We start from the raw sequence: 15,865 nt of genomic DNA, 5'->3' as shown, positions 1-15,865 counted from the left end.
CTCTTCATAGTCTCAATTGTTTCTCCTGAAGATTGTCACAAATTGTGCCAATATTTGCAGTCATTCGGTCTTGTTCATGTCTATTTTGATGTCCAATGTTAACCTTACGTATAATAGGTATGAAGCATTTCTAAATTCCCCCAAGACCAAATTATCTGAGCTATATGCTATCCACATTAATTGTATAGCTCATGTGTGTCTATTTTGATCATTCCTATGAAACATAACTAATAACTTCATAAAGAGCAACATCTGAGCAATATGATTTTCCTCTGGCTATGCATGCGTGTCTTTTGTTACCCTTTACTTGCTTAAATTAAATGGCAGAATATTTCCTTTATTGTATAATCAAATGCACTCATCTCTCTATAAATGTGCTGACTTTCCATTTGCTAATTGTACCCCTCCTCCTTGTGTCTCCCTCTCTCTCTCTCTCTCTCTCATTTCTCCTCTGTGCTCCCTCTTTCTTCCCTGTTTTCCTTCTCTGCGCTCCTTTTGTGTTTTCTCTCCTTTAGAGCATAACCACTTGAATAATGCCACACTTCCTCCTTTGACTCCCACAATGGGCCTGTCCCAGCCCCACAACAACCTGGGCTTCAATAAATACACCTCTATCAAGGCCATGGGTAAGACACACATACACAGTATCCACATGCACAGCTGTCACATCTTGTAATGTACACTATAAATGCCACACATGTTTTGTCAAGGTCACTTTACCCAGAACTACTGATTAACATTGCAAATGATTCCCAGAGTCATTTAATCTGAACTCCCCGGATGCTGGGAATGAAAAACAGCTCCTCTGCATCCCATACAGTATATAAGGACGATAATCTCATATGCAAATATCGCCTCTCACATCAAGAGGAAAACAACCCTGACATGTTATTAAAAATCACAGCACAATTACTGTCTTTTGGATGATCTTAGGAGTATGTACACACACTCTTAGATCGACAGACAGACCAGACAGATAGTTGGAAAAAAAATGGTGTCCTATAGTAATGTACAATAAAATGCTCTCTATTTGATAGCATCTGTTTCGTACGATACATAGATAAATACTTAACTGGTAGTGTGATTAAAACCAAGCATTGCAACATTGAGAGCCGCCAAACAGTCTCCTCCCCGGAGAGGCGGCACTGAGTCTATTAGTGTACATTAGTCTATACAGTCTAGTTGAGAGCTCGAAGATTGATGGCAAACACTAAGAAATGTAAACATTGTAGCGTTACAGCTTGTCGTATTTGCCAGACAATGTGTCATGTCCCGGTGCTACAGTACATCAAACATATAATATTATTTACGCCGACATCACCGTGCAATTCGGTGGATTTGCAAGGCAGAAACGAGTGTGATTACATGCACAGCAAGACGTTCATAACTATCAAAATCCTGTTTATTAAAAAACCCGACAACATGAGAAACGTACAATTACATGAGACTTATTCTCTGCTTTTGATGTCAAAATGTAAACGGGTATGAGCACAACACTTGCACGCATTGGATAAGCCGGTAAGAACACCCGCAAAGTTTACACGCAAAGTGAAACCGGGAGAAGAAGAAAAAAATGTATGTGTGCCGATCAGTATTTGTTCAACCCGATAAATAATATTGTATTATGTACATGAAGTACATCATCAAGCCAGAGGTCTGGTTCCTCAAGTTTTTTTTCCACTAACATTGAATGGAGGTTTTTCTTGCCATGGTCAACTTTAGCTTGCTCACTGGGGGCTTTAAGACTGTAAGGTATGATTTTCTGTCAAGCTGGTTTGAAACTATGCGTATTGTGAAAAGTGCTACACAAATAATAAAGACTTGAATGTAGACTAATTTTCTCAAGAAAAACATTAAAATTGTTTTTCTCACAACAATCAAACACAATAAATGCAGTGCTGTTGTTTAAGTCACTTTCTGATCTAAAATTCATTTCAGTGTTAGTTTAGTTTTAGGTAAATTAGGACAATTTGCATATTTCTTGGCACTTTGAATTATGATTATACGTTTGAAGACAGCTTAGGATGTCTTCTACCTTAGACAAGAGCAAAAATGAAGAAATTCTTAATACTGAGAAGTAGAACTTTTGAAGACCCTATTGACCAAATCCCAGAGGAAAAATGATTCTCTTGAAAATATTTCGAATTTGTTATATTTTGTAACACTTTTACAACATAAAGCATTATGTAACAGTGAACGCCCCCTCGTTGTCCCGCTATTTTAGATTATTAGAAAAAAAATTAAAAACAAATTCGTCCTAGGCCATTCGCCCAATCGGAACCAACCCAGTGTCCCAATATTAATTATTATCACAAAAAAAAGTTGTAACTTTCGATGTATCATCACAAAGGTATGCCAAATGTATGTAGGGGGCGTGGCCACTTTTACTAAAGCTTTTATAACTCTTGAACGGAATGAGATTTTATCACCAGATTTGGTACACATATTCAAGGGGTTATTCTGAGGACACGCATAAACAAAATGTGTATCTCTGCCTCTTGGTGGCGCTATAATAATTAAAAATCTAAAAATGGCTCTAACTATGGAACCGTTGGTTCGATCGACTTGAAAATTTGCATGCATTGTCTTTTTCTCTGGTTCCATCAGACAGTCGCATATCATGAAAAACATGGCAGCCATCGACCAAGCAACTTTTAGCAGCTATTTGAACTAGTCCTTTGCCGTTCACACGATTGCAAAAAAACATCCATTTAAAACATCAAAAAGGTAAAGAAAGACAGTTTTTGCCACCTTCATGCCATCCCAGATTTCTTCCTTCTGCTGAACACAAACAAAGATATTATAAGAATATCTCAGTTCTGTAGGTCCATACAACATGAGTCAACAGGGTCCAAAGCTTTGAAGCTCTAAAAAGCACATAAAAGGCAACATAAAGTAATACTTAAGTAGATTAATTCATGTCTTCTGAAGAACTCTAATTGGTTTTGGTGAGAACAGACCAAAATGTAACTCCTATTTCACTATAAATCTTGCAATTGCAGTGTACAGGAAAGATCTAAAGACTGCTGATGTCAAGATTTACAGTAAAAAGGATTCTACCTTTATGCGTTTTTTGGAGCTTCAAGGTTTTGTACCATGATGAATGGAACTACAGAGCTGAGATATTCTTCTAAAAATCTTTATTTGTGTTCTGCAGAAGAAAGAAAATCAGATTATAAAGTAAATTATAGAGAATATAAAAGCATTTTCATTTTTGGGTGAACTATCCCATTATTTGTTTACTTCCCAAAGATTAGTTAATAATAATGTAAGGAAATTCTTATGGATACAATGGGAATCAAGTTTAAATGTCCTTTGTCACTTTACCATATTCACCCAGTGTTATAAAATTTGGAACATTTACAATCCAAATTAAACACGATAATGCAAATAGATAGAGGTAACAACAAGACTGCCCTGAGAAATGTAATGATGATACCAGTAAATGCTTCTGCTTTGGCAGCCATGAAAAACTCTAGTCCTGTAAAATGATTAGTTCTGTATCGTTCAGGCCTCAACATAAATAAGCTGAATTCCTGAAAATGAACCTCTGCGAGTTCCCTGAAAAGCTGGCCTTTTCAGCTCATGGCAAATAATGGCATAAGAAAAAGTTATGACATAGAGGAAAAATTACATTCAGTAGCCTATTTATGTTAAATTATTGACATTATACACGCAGGCACGCACTCTTGGCACAGTATCTTCTGTTGGATTACTGCTTTTGGAGCGCTCGAGGTGGATCAACCCTGACTGTGCTGGCAAAGTCAGAGAGAGGAGGGAGAGAGTTTAACAGGGCAAGTGGAAGGAAAGATGAGAGGATGAAAGGAGGAATGGAGGAGAACATGCGCAGTGGGAGGGGTTGTTATGAATAGGGCCGGAGCCAAAATGTGGCAGGTGCCTAAGACAGCTTCCCAGCACTATCTTAATTAAAGAGTAACGATCTGAAAGATTCAGATATAGAGAAAGACAAACAAAGAAAAACAGAGCAAGGAAACAGAGTGAGAGAGGCAAAGAAGGATGGGTAGTAAACATTGGTTAAAGATGAAAAGAGGCCAGACAGCATGAAAAAAAGAGAAGAAATGGACAGAGAGGACATTTGCTGGAACATTTGCCTTCTGTTCATTAGTTTGATGCATATGTTTACACTCTGAGCACTTCCTGTATGTGACATCATCAGGCTGTTATGTCACATTCTCTCCTGTTGCAATGCCTGATTCTCCCCGAGGAGCAAACACACACACACACACACACACACACACACACACGTTTACTTGGCTATATAAATGAGGACATATCGTACACTTTTATTGTTATTATATAAAACAAATTCTACAGACAAAAACAACAACAACAACAAAATCTACAAACTAACCCAAACCCTGACCCTACCAATAAAAGAAAACCTTATATAGGATAAGAAAAACATTTAATTTATTATGAATTGTTTTTCCAAATGAGGACATCCCTTTGAGGCTTTGTCATATTGATTCAACTTCTGTGGAAAAAACTGTTCCTAAATTGACAAAGACTTTTGGAATTTTTAGAATAATAAAAAAAGACATTCCTTACTATTTATTATTTATATAATAATTGGAATTATAATAATAATAATGATATATATATATATATTTAGTGATTTAATGCAATAGCATTCATTCATTTTTAATAGGGGCTAAATTATTAATACAAATACTTTTTGGGGACACTATATATTGTTATACGTACAGAGACCATAATAAATGTATGTTTTTCCACCATCGGAGCAAGCTTGAAATACATTTTAAGTCTGCTCTTTTGATTCTTTAGTTCCTCTCTTTAAATTTTAAATCAAAGCACTCCCTAAATTAAAAAGGAAAATGAATGTGCTCTCACTTAAAGATATAAAAAGATGAATATAAGATCATCTCCATGTCTAACCATATTAGCACATTACCACTTGATTTACTGTCCACAGTTGGGTACATTTTGTCATATATCTAAACACTTAAGTTGTGTAGTGTAGATACATGGGTTTTGCTGTGAGCTTATGTTGTAATTTCTCTGTTCAGGATTTATTTTGATAACAGATTGTAATACTAAGCGACATTTGCTCATGCACAACTACAAACAATGTGCTCGTCCATACTGATGCAGTCACAAAGGATCGTACAATGCACAGTTCAGATTTCCACTAATTACAAAACCTTTACCATGGTAACCGTTGTAACCAATTGGCTTGATATTTTGTATCTAATGCAATGGCATTTCAACATATTTAGGTGTGACTTACAGTAAGTGACCAAAAGTGGCCAAGCACTTTTTTTGGGGCCACTGCATATTTGAGAGAACACACACGCATATACACACGCAGATATTGCGCTACACGCTTGTGTGCCTTGTCAGCATCTGTTTGCCTCACGCATTGGATTTGACTCAATCGGTAGCAAGATGGGACCATACAGGACGCCTGGATGAAAAAAAAGGAGACAAAAATGGCAAAAAAGTGAAGCAAGGTTGTTTATGTCTGAAGGCAGTGAAGCGAGTGGGGCTCTATTCTGCTAGCAGCGCTCAGTGTAGATTGGCTAATTCACTGAGACAGGCAAAAAGGCTAACTCTTCTCTGTCAACTGTTGCTAACATGCTAATCAAATTCAACCTTCTAGAAATGAAAAAACAGCCTAACCTATCCTGCTAATAAGTAAATAGTGTACCTGACAATTAATGCTTCTTATTCTATAATCAACGTTATTGGTTATCTGTTGTACCATCCGTCACAAGTATGTATCTATGCATCTATACATTTTCACTTGAAATTTCTTGGGTTCACTATCAGTACATATTTTTTTCATAATGAATATGTTGACTGTGTTGGCTATGACCAGAGCTCCCTCAGGGTATAAAAGTACCAAGAGCATTCTCATGTTGCACTCAATGACCCTGTGCTCCAGGTGATTTACTCATTAGTTTCTCTGAATACTAAATATAGCAGCCAATGTCAGTGACACATACATGTAGTGTGGTTTGTATGTTTCATGGAGTATGTCAATCTGAAATGGCACAATAATGGGTTTTAAAGAATTGACAACTAATGGGATTAATTTAATTTTCACCTTTTCCCATTGCAGAAACTACAGCTAGGAACTACTACCCCAAGAGCTACCCCATGATGGACTACACACATCGTCAATTCTCACCTGCAACATTCCAACCCATCACTTTCCACCACAAAGACAAATATTTCCTACCCCCTCCAGACGTCCATACTCCTTTGGCCATCATCACATCAGCCCAAGTCCCCAAGCACAAGATCTCCAAGACCAACACTCACCCCCTCACAACCAGCTCAGCATTTAAAGCCTGGGATCCCAGTAAGAGCCACATCCAACACCAGGTCCCTCTTATGGCCCAGCAACAGCTACCAATGTCCCAACCTAACAGTCGGCACCAGGCCTTCTCCACCAAGCGGCAGTTTAGCATTGAGACACTTCCGGAATTGTTCTCCCAGCCCCTAGGGTATGGACAGTCTCCGCACATCCACCCCAAACACAAAGGACTGCCCACGAACAGCAAGACTGAAGTCACAGTGTGAGGGGGGGTGGGGGTCAGGAGTGGCCTGGAAAGATGGACAAAAAGAGATCTTGAAGAAAGAGAACACAGATTAGCATGACTGTGATTAGACTGGATGTGAAATCGTCAGAACATATGCTTCAGTGATATTTATTATTATATTTCCTCATAATTGTTTTTGACTAGATTTATTTATTCACCATACTATAATACCAAGAGCAGAGGAGGAAAATGATGCATGGTCTTGGCTTGGATTCTGGATGGACCTTGATTCCCTAGTCAACCTATTTTCCTTGAACAATCTGGCCTGTTTTTCTTGGAACCTTTGCGGTCCGATGTCTCCTGTTGCCCAGACCCATGTGTCTGATAGCAAAGGTAGGAGTCCTGCACCTCTGGATCTTTCACACCCTCCTAGACAAGGCTATTGTGCTGTCAGCTTCCATCAGCAACTGTCACATGGTGAGATATTATTCAGACAATTCCAGAACACATAGGACAGATAACAGGGATAAAGCATAAGGAAGAGGACAGTGGAGAAACCAAGGTGTCCTGAGAGACAGAAGGAGAGAGAAACAGAGATTTAAATTTTGGGAGGACCAAGGGTTTGATATTTTAGTAAACGGATTAAAGTCCCTTGACCTCTTTACTTCAACACCTTGAGGTCGAAGAATGTCTCCCGGTGCACATCCAGAGAGAAGACAACATCGCTCCAGTCATAGTTATTTTGGCTGTTTCTATTCCAAACCTTGTTCGAGACACACCACAGGTACAGACAAGGTCAATGAGCATATATCCTCTACTGATAGACCTCAAGAGGAATATTGCCAGAAACTAAAGTCGCCTGCAGAGATAAAGTGCCATAGTGACACAGGAGAACACATCTAGGTGAAATGGTCTGCCAATGTTATTATTAGCACTGCCAAAACAACTTTGCTAATTTTTCCCATGTGTATCCTTTGCATTACCAGTGAAACGACTGGCTCCCTTTGAATTCTCTGAATGTACTGTAAATAGTTATCTTTTTGGTGACTGCAAGTTTTGGTCCTATTAAACCAGTGCTGGTATGGCCAAGTCTAGCATGCAGTAGCAATACCTAAGTAAATCCTATTGTAGCATACTAATAATGCACATGGGACAGTGCTAAAATCTGGGCATCAGTTTTAGAGTATAAGCCATGAAGCCTCAGAGCACTAGACCTGAGAATTAAATGTCTTGGGGGTTGCCCCAGGGAATATTAGGCCTATCGGTCCTCTCCAGCCTGGAGCCAAATGACTGATCCACAGACCTGCCAAACTCACTCCCTCTTTGCCGCACCAAGCTGTTCCCAACCAGGCACCTGGTCACCACAATGCCACAAAACAAGGGGCACTATAACTGATGACCGCACATGTCTAATACAGCCACTCTAATATCCCATGTTGCCTCTAGACTAAGTATCTTGCTTTCTTGCTTTCCAATCTTGTCCTTCATTCCACAATGGATCCAAAAGAAGATGTAGATGGTTTTCAGATCCAAATGTTTTTTGCTCAAAAACATGGAGGTGAGACCACAAAATGTGGCAAAATTAGACTTTCATGAAAACGGCACCATTTACCAACTTAAAGGAGGCCTGAGTATATTGTCTGATGGTAACCTCTCTCGACTTTGAATCATAATAAACAACCTGTTTCTCCAGCAAACAGTTGTGCATCCAAACGGTAGCGAGTTCCCTTTGTTTGAACAGCCAAGTGAGCAACAGAATAGATTTTACAGGCTATTGACATCTAATGCATGAGCCTTCTAATGACTTTTATAGTGTGAAATGTTCATGGATAGAGTTTAATAGAACAACGAGTCAAACAAGACAAAGATGCTTCGCTCTGTCTCTGTGGCAGATGCTTCCAGGGTGGCATTGGGTTTCTGTGGCCAAACCCTGAAGGACAGACACAGTCGTCAGCTCTCCTGGCACAGAGATGCCAAGCAATGCCAAGGTGATCCTTGGCCTGAACTGGAGTCATATTGTATGCTATAAGATCAAGAAGACTGGAGAAAACCAGAGTGTCAAAGCACTCTTACGGATGGTCATGACATGGTCTCTGACTGAATCAAGTGAGGAATAAGTTCCAGGAATAAACCTTGTCTGAATCTTATTTCTGACTTTAGCTCAATGTAACATTGGATTGGTCAATTAACCATTTACATCTGTGGAGGTTGTGGATGACCTATAATGGAAATCACTCAACTAGGTTGAGTACATGCACATCTGCTACACAAGAAATACAAGGTGTAAATATCAGTTGTTTGCTTCCAAATACAGTTTCGGAAAAGTGTGAAGACGTTATCCAGTGGTTCTTTAAAACCACCCAATAAGCTTAATGACTGTTGTTTCCGATTTCTTCTTAAAATTAAAGTGTTCTACCTGCGATGTGAATGCCACTGGGTAGCATTTTATCTTTAGCAATACATGATGTACTTTTTACTGTTTATGTACTATTTGCCATGTTGTGTTTTTTTGTACCGTGAGAATAATTGGAAACAGCGTCAAGCCTGCCCCAGTTGACAACCATTTCACAAAGATGAAGTGCTTCTGAATTTAAACACACTTCTAACACCTTCCTTAACTTAAAGGCATAGTTCACCCAAAAATTAAAATTCTATCATTCACTCTTGTACTATATTGTTTCAAACCTGTATGATTTTTTTTCCTTACATGGACATTAGGCAGAATGTTATGCTCAGTCACCATTCCTTTTTTCAGTGCGTCTATTTGCACTCAAATAGTCTGGTGGAAACACAGAAATATACAATAAACTGCACCATCAGTGTTGTGCAGTGGTATGGGCTATAATGGCAGTGTAAATGTGTTTTTGTTACCCGGGTTTGATTCCGCCATTTGTCCCTTTTTCCCCCATCCTGTCTCCACTCTTCATATATCCTTTACTATCATTTATATTAATAAATAAAAATCAATATTAAGGATGATTTCCTCTGTCGATCGCACAGTCGTTTCCTTCCTCATCTGGGCCAGATGTGGGATGTCTTTCTTCCGCAGCTAATCATCAGTCATTTTTAGATTGTATTACTCATTTTGCGAAAATCTCGGCTAATCTGTTCGAAAATTAACCATGGTCTTACTATAGTAGTAACCATATATTTTGGTGGAAAACATAGTTTTGATGCATTTAACCATGGAGTTACTACAGTAATATAGTGTTAACCCTATAACGCTACCTGTATCAAATTTGATACGCTATTTTCTGAAGCCTGTGCATCATTAACATAACAATTTTGCTGAAAATCCTGTTGTCTGCAATGTCCTAGATGTTTGCGGCTACGTGGTGGATGTTTCCAGACATTTCTTGATGGAAAAATATTTTAAAATATTTTCCAAAAATGTCAGCTTTTGTATTGCATGCACTAGTTTTTTTTTAATGTGAAATCTTTGCTGATTAATGATTAAATTGTTACTGATATTTAAAAATGAGTATTTGCTGAATATAAGCACCTTGTGCTCGGTTAAAATTTTGTATATTATTTTATTGAAAAAGCCAGTTGAAATCCATGCATCAGGGGTAGGTTTAAGGGTAAAGGTTGGTGTAGGATGCCTCTATTCTGTATGTTAGCTTTGAAATAGGGGTGCAAATAGCATCTGCCACTATATTAATCACATCTTTTTTTTTTCAATACTATGAAAGTAAATAATGACTAAGCCTAAACATTCTGTCTAACATATCCTTCTGTGTTTCATGGAAGAAAGTCATCCAGGTTTGAAATAATATGCAGTTGTAATGGATTAAATTACAACATTTTTGGGTAAACTGTTCCTTAGTTTAAAGGATGACTTGCCATAGTTGAATCTTGCGCTATATGTATAGTCCATATGCTTTATTTAATAATTTTTAAAAGATGTAATATAACCAATGCTTGAATGACATCTTATTTAGCACTCCAGAGACATGTAATATATATATATATTGGAGAATCACATTGTTTCCATTTGTTTGGTGGTACGTTTGAACACTCTTTTCTTGTGCACTGTTCTAAACTATACATTTTGTCTTTGTATAATTTGGTTGAATAATAATTAGAATCTACTAAGGGCTTTTAAAAGAGGTACAATATGTGCTCTTAACAAGAGTTTCCCCTTAAGTACTGATGTAGTACCAACAGTTTTCAATTGAATTTTCAAGGCATCCTTTAACTCGGGTAGTGCATTATCACCTTACATGACCGCTCCACGAAAGATAACACAAGAGACATTTTGTCCAACACAGCAAAAAAAGCTGCTCCCTCCTTGAGTAAACAGGGACATTTCTTGTTTGGACCCTGAACGTATATGCAAAAAAACTTTTTAAGGAGAGAGCATGTGAGAGCTTATCACAGCAGTGATAAAGACATTTGGAATCAGTGATCTTGCTCTCTGATTGAACTTACCAGCATTAAAAGGAAATCCAAAGCCAGCTACAGAATTGCAGGTTGATCCTAATTAAAAGTTACCCTCTCCCAAGGTTACATCATTGATTAAGAGAACGACAGGAAGACTAATTAGGCTCAATTGTTAACTTAAAGAACCAGTATTTTTTTTTTTTTTGTTTTTTACACAATACTGGCATTGAGAAATATCTCCTATCTCAGTTGTTGTGTTTCATTTTCATGTTTACTGGTTATATACTCCTGTCTTCTCATACATCAGGGTTAAAAAATGTATGGACAGGGTTGGGAGGGTTACTTTTGAAATGTATTCCACTACAGATTACAGATTACATGCTGTAAAATGTAATTTGTAATGTATTTCGTTAGATTACTCAAGGTCAGTAACATATTCTAAATACTTTTGATTACTTCTTCAGCACTGGTGGATTTTTTCAGTTGTTTTGACTATAAATGTTTATACACGTTAAAAATACATTCACTGAAAAACCTAAATATCTTATGCAGTGTTGTTTCTAAAACAAGATCAATCAAATTGATCATGTTTAAAGGATCTTTTGATATTTTTACAGGAAAACAATACAAAAATTATTATCAAGAATACGATTTTTGCCCTAATATCAAAGGTCTTACTAGAAAAACATTTAACATGATCCAATGTGAATTTTGGATCATATTTTTGATAAAGAAATATGATCGTGCCTGGTAACATGTGCATGTAAAATGGCTAGAAATAGCATTTTAGCTTAGCGTAAAGCTGACAATTTACACACGGTTCATTTCTATCTCTTCTGCTCCAAACGTACTTCTCTGTCTGCTCGTATGAATGTAACACATCATAAGAAAGTGTTTCACAGCTGTTCAAATGCACCTTGAATCGCATCATTTATATGTATAAATGTTTTCCATCTGAAAGGACTAAATATTAAATGAAACAAATGACAATAAAATGCAAAGTAATCTCTTCAGTAATCAAAATACTTTTTGAATGTAACTGTATTCTAATTACCAATTATTTAAATTGTAACTGTAGTGGAATACAGTTACTTATATTTAGCATTTTAAATACATATTCCCGTTACTTGTATTCCATTACTCCCCAACTCGGTTTATGGATATGTTGTGAATATAAAGCAGCATTAGTACACACCATCACACCAACACACACACATGTGTGTGTACACAAACTACATATGAAGATTTGACATTGTAAAGTTATTTTTGTTTGTGTGCAACTTTCCCAAAGATCTTCTAGGTGGCAACACATTTTAAATAAATTTGTCCACTATGAAAGTGAAAATGCTATGCGTTGCAATACAACCACAGAAAATTAGAACATACTTGTTGCTTATACATCTATGTGGAGTGGGATTTTGGACCAATTATATTTCACACTGGACAGGGCTACCCAGTGCAACAGTACAGAAGAAACCAGGCAACCAACAAATTGTGCATTTGTTCATTGCCAGGCATGATGAGTGATAAAATCAATTTCTTCAATGTAAATTTGAGCTTTTGTCTTAACTAGCCACAACCTTGAAAAGCAACGAGCATCACAACATTTTGATGATTGCTTGGTTTCTATTTCACGCTGGGTGGCCCCGCCCGCAACTCTCAAAATCCCGCTCCACACAACTGTATATTATACATCAAATATGTTCTGATTGGCTGCAGTTATATCACGTAGCATCTTAGGTTTCAGTGTGCACAGATACATTACTTGTCACCAAAAATGTAACCCTGTAAATTGATTATGATGTTACTTCACTGAGAACATAGCTATCTCTTCTAACTCTTTATATGTCGCCTTTCATCTTCACACAAACTTTCAGTCTGGTTCTGGAAGTAAAAATCTCATTCTTTGTTCCCACAAGGGAATTGATTTTGACTATAACTTATAAACATTTAAACACAGACCTACTGTAAGGTCCAAAGTTGTTATTCAAGTATATATGCTTCTGTTAAAGCATCAGTCCACGTTATTCGAACTACATTTAAAAAAAATAAAATAAAAAAATAATCACATTTTAAAATCAGACCTATAAACTAAGAAAGATCCACAAATCAGAATATTGTGGCAAACAAAGCACATCAAAAGAGCTCTGCAGTGACCGCCCACTTTCATGATGCACAGCAATTGACACAATCGAGCAGGTTTCCAGTGCATTTGTTCCGTAGAAATCCTCTATTTACTGTGCATTATCACACTGAGAGTCCTGAGCAGGGCTGGACTGGTAATCTGGCATACTGGGCATTTTCCCGGTGGGCCGACACACTTTGGGCCAATCAGGGGCATGCTGGCCATCGGGAGAGAGGGTGTGTCGGCCGCGTAGCGTGCCGTGAACACCCCCCCTCTCAACAAGTTTAGGGCCAGTTGCCATGTAAAATCCCGGGTCGATTTCTCTTCCCAGTCCAGCCCTGGTTCTGAGACAAGTGCAGACAGACAGCACACTGGAGGTTAAGTCATTCACTAAATAGTGAGCAAGGGAGCATCCTATAGCTTTCCTATGCAGCTAAGTCCATTCACGCCTAAAATCTGACCAAAAGTTCAGTTTCCGGTTGCAGATGATTCTTGGACCACTTAACATGTTTGACAGACATGGGATAATGGAAATCAGTTCATAGATTCAGAATATATAATGTATAATCTTATTTTAACATGGCTGGCAGTGATTGGATGATGCTGGCCTTTACTTTGAATCAGAGTTACTTATGCTAATTTCTGAAGTAATGCCAACAACGTCTCAAAAACAGGAATAACCAACAATCCTGGAAATATAACAAAATTTGTTTTAAAAAAATCCTACTTTCGATAGATTGGAATTATTTCACATTTCTCAACTTAGTCCTACTGTTCACATATGTGTACATCAACTTTTACGAAAGCTATACTATACTTAATCGACCAGTTTTAATCATTGGTTTTATATTTTTATATAAAATATAGTTTTATATCATTCGATTATGTCATTCGCAATAATTCATGTGATTGTAGTTCATGCCAATGAGAAAAAGAGTCGCACAATCCTGTACCTTTGTCTTTTCCTCCAATTTTCAAACACCTTTTGGCTTCAAATCAAAATTTGCAATGTTGTGATTCACTTCTGAGCTGGTTGGTTTGGTTTATCACTTACAACTCTTTTATAAACTATTCTGTTTTTTAAATCACTATGGGGAAAAAATGCATGGGAAAAATACTTCTTGAACCAAGATGGCTGAAAAAATGGGCAGCCACTGTTGCTCTTCAAACCCCAACTATTGCAGCACTGCAGCGTAGATAGCTTTGTTGATAAACAAGAGCGATCTAGTTTTTGACGCACCACTCACTTGCAGTGTAGACATGACGTTACAGTTGATCGTATTCTCCCTCTCTCTCTCTCGTTTTTCTTTTCTCTCTCTGTCACTGTCTTGTTTCTGTTTGTTCCTCCATCTATCTATCTCTCTACTCTCCGTGCGCACAGTGGGCGGTGCAAGTCTTGGCTGTCAGAGATATCCAAGTTAATATGGGTCTCAAGGGGCTGGAGAGAGAGAGAGAGAGAGAGAGACTGATGATAGAGTACATGATGATGAAGAGCTGTGGGTGGAGGGAGGGAGAAGGATCCTCTCCTCTCGTTTCCAAGTATTTTGCTTGTCTAATGCACCATTTCCATATCTGCCATGCTTCTTTTTTTTCTTTAAGTCTGGTTGCACTTTGAGCAGCTGCTGAATAATTCAGAGAAGTAAAATTTACAGTACGGTGAAAGAGAAAGACAGAGTGCTGCAGAGAGCTCATGAAAGACTGTCGAGATTCAAAAGCAGAAAAGACCTGTTCAACTCCTGCAAGTGTTTGGGAATAACCACAATGTACAAAGGTTTTTAAAAGTCATTTGTTGACAGTTAAAAGAATTGTATGTATGGGAAGCTTAGGCTTGACTTTAATGGGATAGTTCCCCCAGTGAAAATTCTGTCCTCATTTACTCACCCTTATGTTGGTTCAAAGCCATATGACTTGCTTTCTTCCATGGAACTAAAAAAGGCATCATTTTCATCATTCATCTTTCCATACAATGAAAGTGAATGGTGACTGAGGCATTTTGTCTAATATCTTTGGTTGTGTACTGTACCACGGGAAAAACAAATTCATACAGGTTTGGAACAACACAAGGGTGAGTAAATGATGACAGATTTAGTGAACTATCCTTTAAAAGACTTTAAAATACCAGTAAGAAAAGCTTCAAATCTCATGGTTCAATAAAACAAGGAGTTCTATAATGCTTTTTCTGTTAGCATGAGAGAAACCTTATTCAATAGATTATAATTCTTGTGAAATACAATTTTTACTATAAGCAATGAAATCACTGAACACATAATAGTGCATATTTTGCTATTAATAAAAACAAGGACAGCGATGTCATTAAAGATGCTGATGATGGCAACAGTAGCCATGCCGACACAATAGCAAAGATAATGCCAATTGAATCTACAACACTGATCGCAATTTGTAAGGGACATGCAGACGTGGTCAAACTGATTTAAAAGCTTTTTAAGCATCTCTTTCTAACAGAAACATTGTTAAGTGTTCTTTGTTTAAACTTGTTTAAAAAATAAAAGGCATTGTGAAATACTCTTCTGGACTGATTCTGATTATTAATGCTGTGGAATGCCAGATGGGGATCTGCGATTTCTGGGAATATATATTTAAAGAAAATAAAAAAAAAATAAAACATTATTTAACTTTGGAAACTGTGTCAGCCAATCAGAGTGGAACTGGTGATTTTTAGACAACTTTTGGCTGCGACTAGCATTTTAGTGGCTGATAGAATTAAATGGTCTGAAAACCACACACTATAACAAACTGAGAAATTATATGGAACAATTTAATGATGCCTTTATGGTGCTTTTGTGTCCAGTTTTGAAGCTTGAAATTTCCA

At 37.4% G+C, this 15,865-nt stretch overlaps 1 protein-coding gene across 2 annotated transcripts in view; it reads left to right on the top strand.

Annotated features, from left to right (window-relative positions):
• Positions 1-15,865, top strand: part of LOC127652397 (protein shisa-9-like) — a 293,861-nt gene that overhangs the window by 101,751 nt on the left and 176,245 nt on the right. The window contains exons 4-5 of one of the 2 annotated variants that reach the window (XR_007971701.1): positions 516-626; positions 6,104-11,334. Coding sequence is in view for 1 of the 2 variants with exons in the window: in XM_052138515.1 (XP_051994475.1) it covers positions 516-626; positions 6,104-6,567 (575 nt within the window). In the remaining variant the exon portion in view is untranslated. Of the gene's footprint in view, positions 1-515; positions 627-6,103; positions 15,550-15,865 lie in introns of those variants that run through there. The other variant, XM_052138515.1, reaches the window with a different exon arrangement.

This window comes from Xyrauchen texanus, chromosome 12 (assembly GCF_025860055.1).
Source record: "Xyrauchen texanus isolate HMW12.3.18 chromosome 12, RBS_HiC_50CHRs, whole genome shotgun sequence".
NCBI lineage: Eukaryota > Metazoa > Chordata > Actinopteri > Cypriniformes > Catostomidae > Xyrauchen > Xyrauchen texanus.
This window is presented reverse-complemented; position numbering and strand designations above follow the sequence as displayed.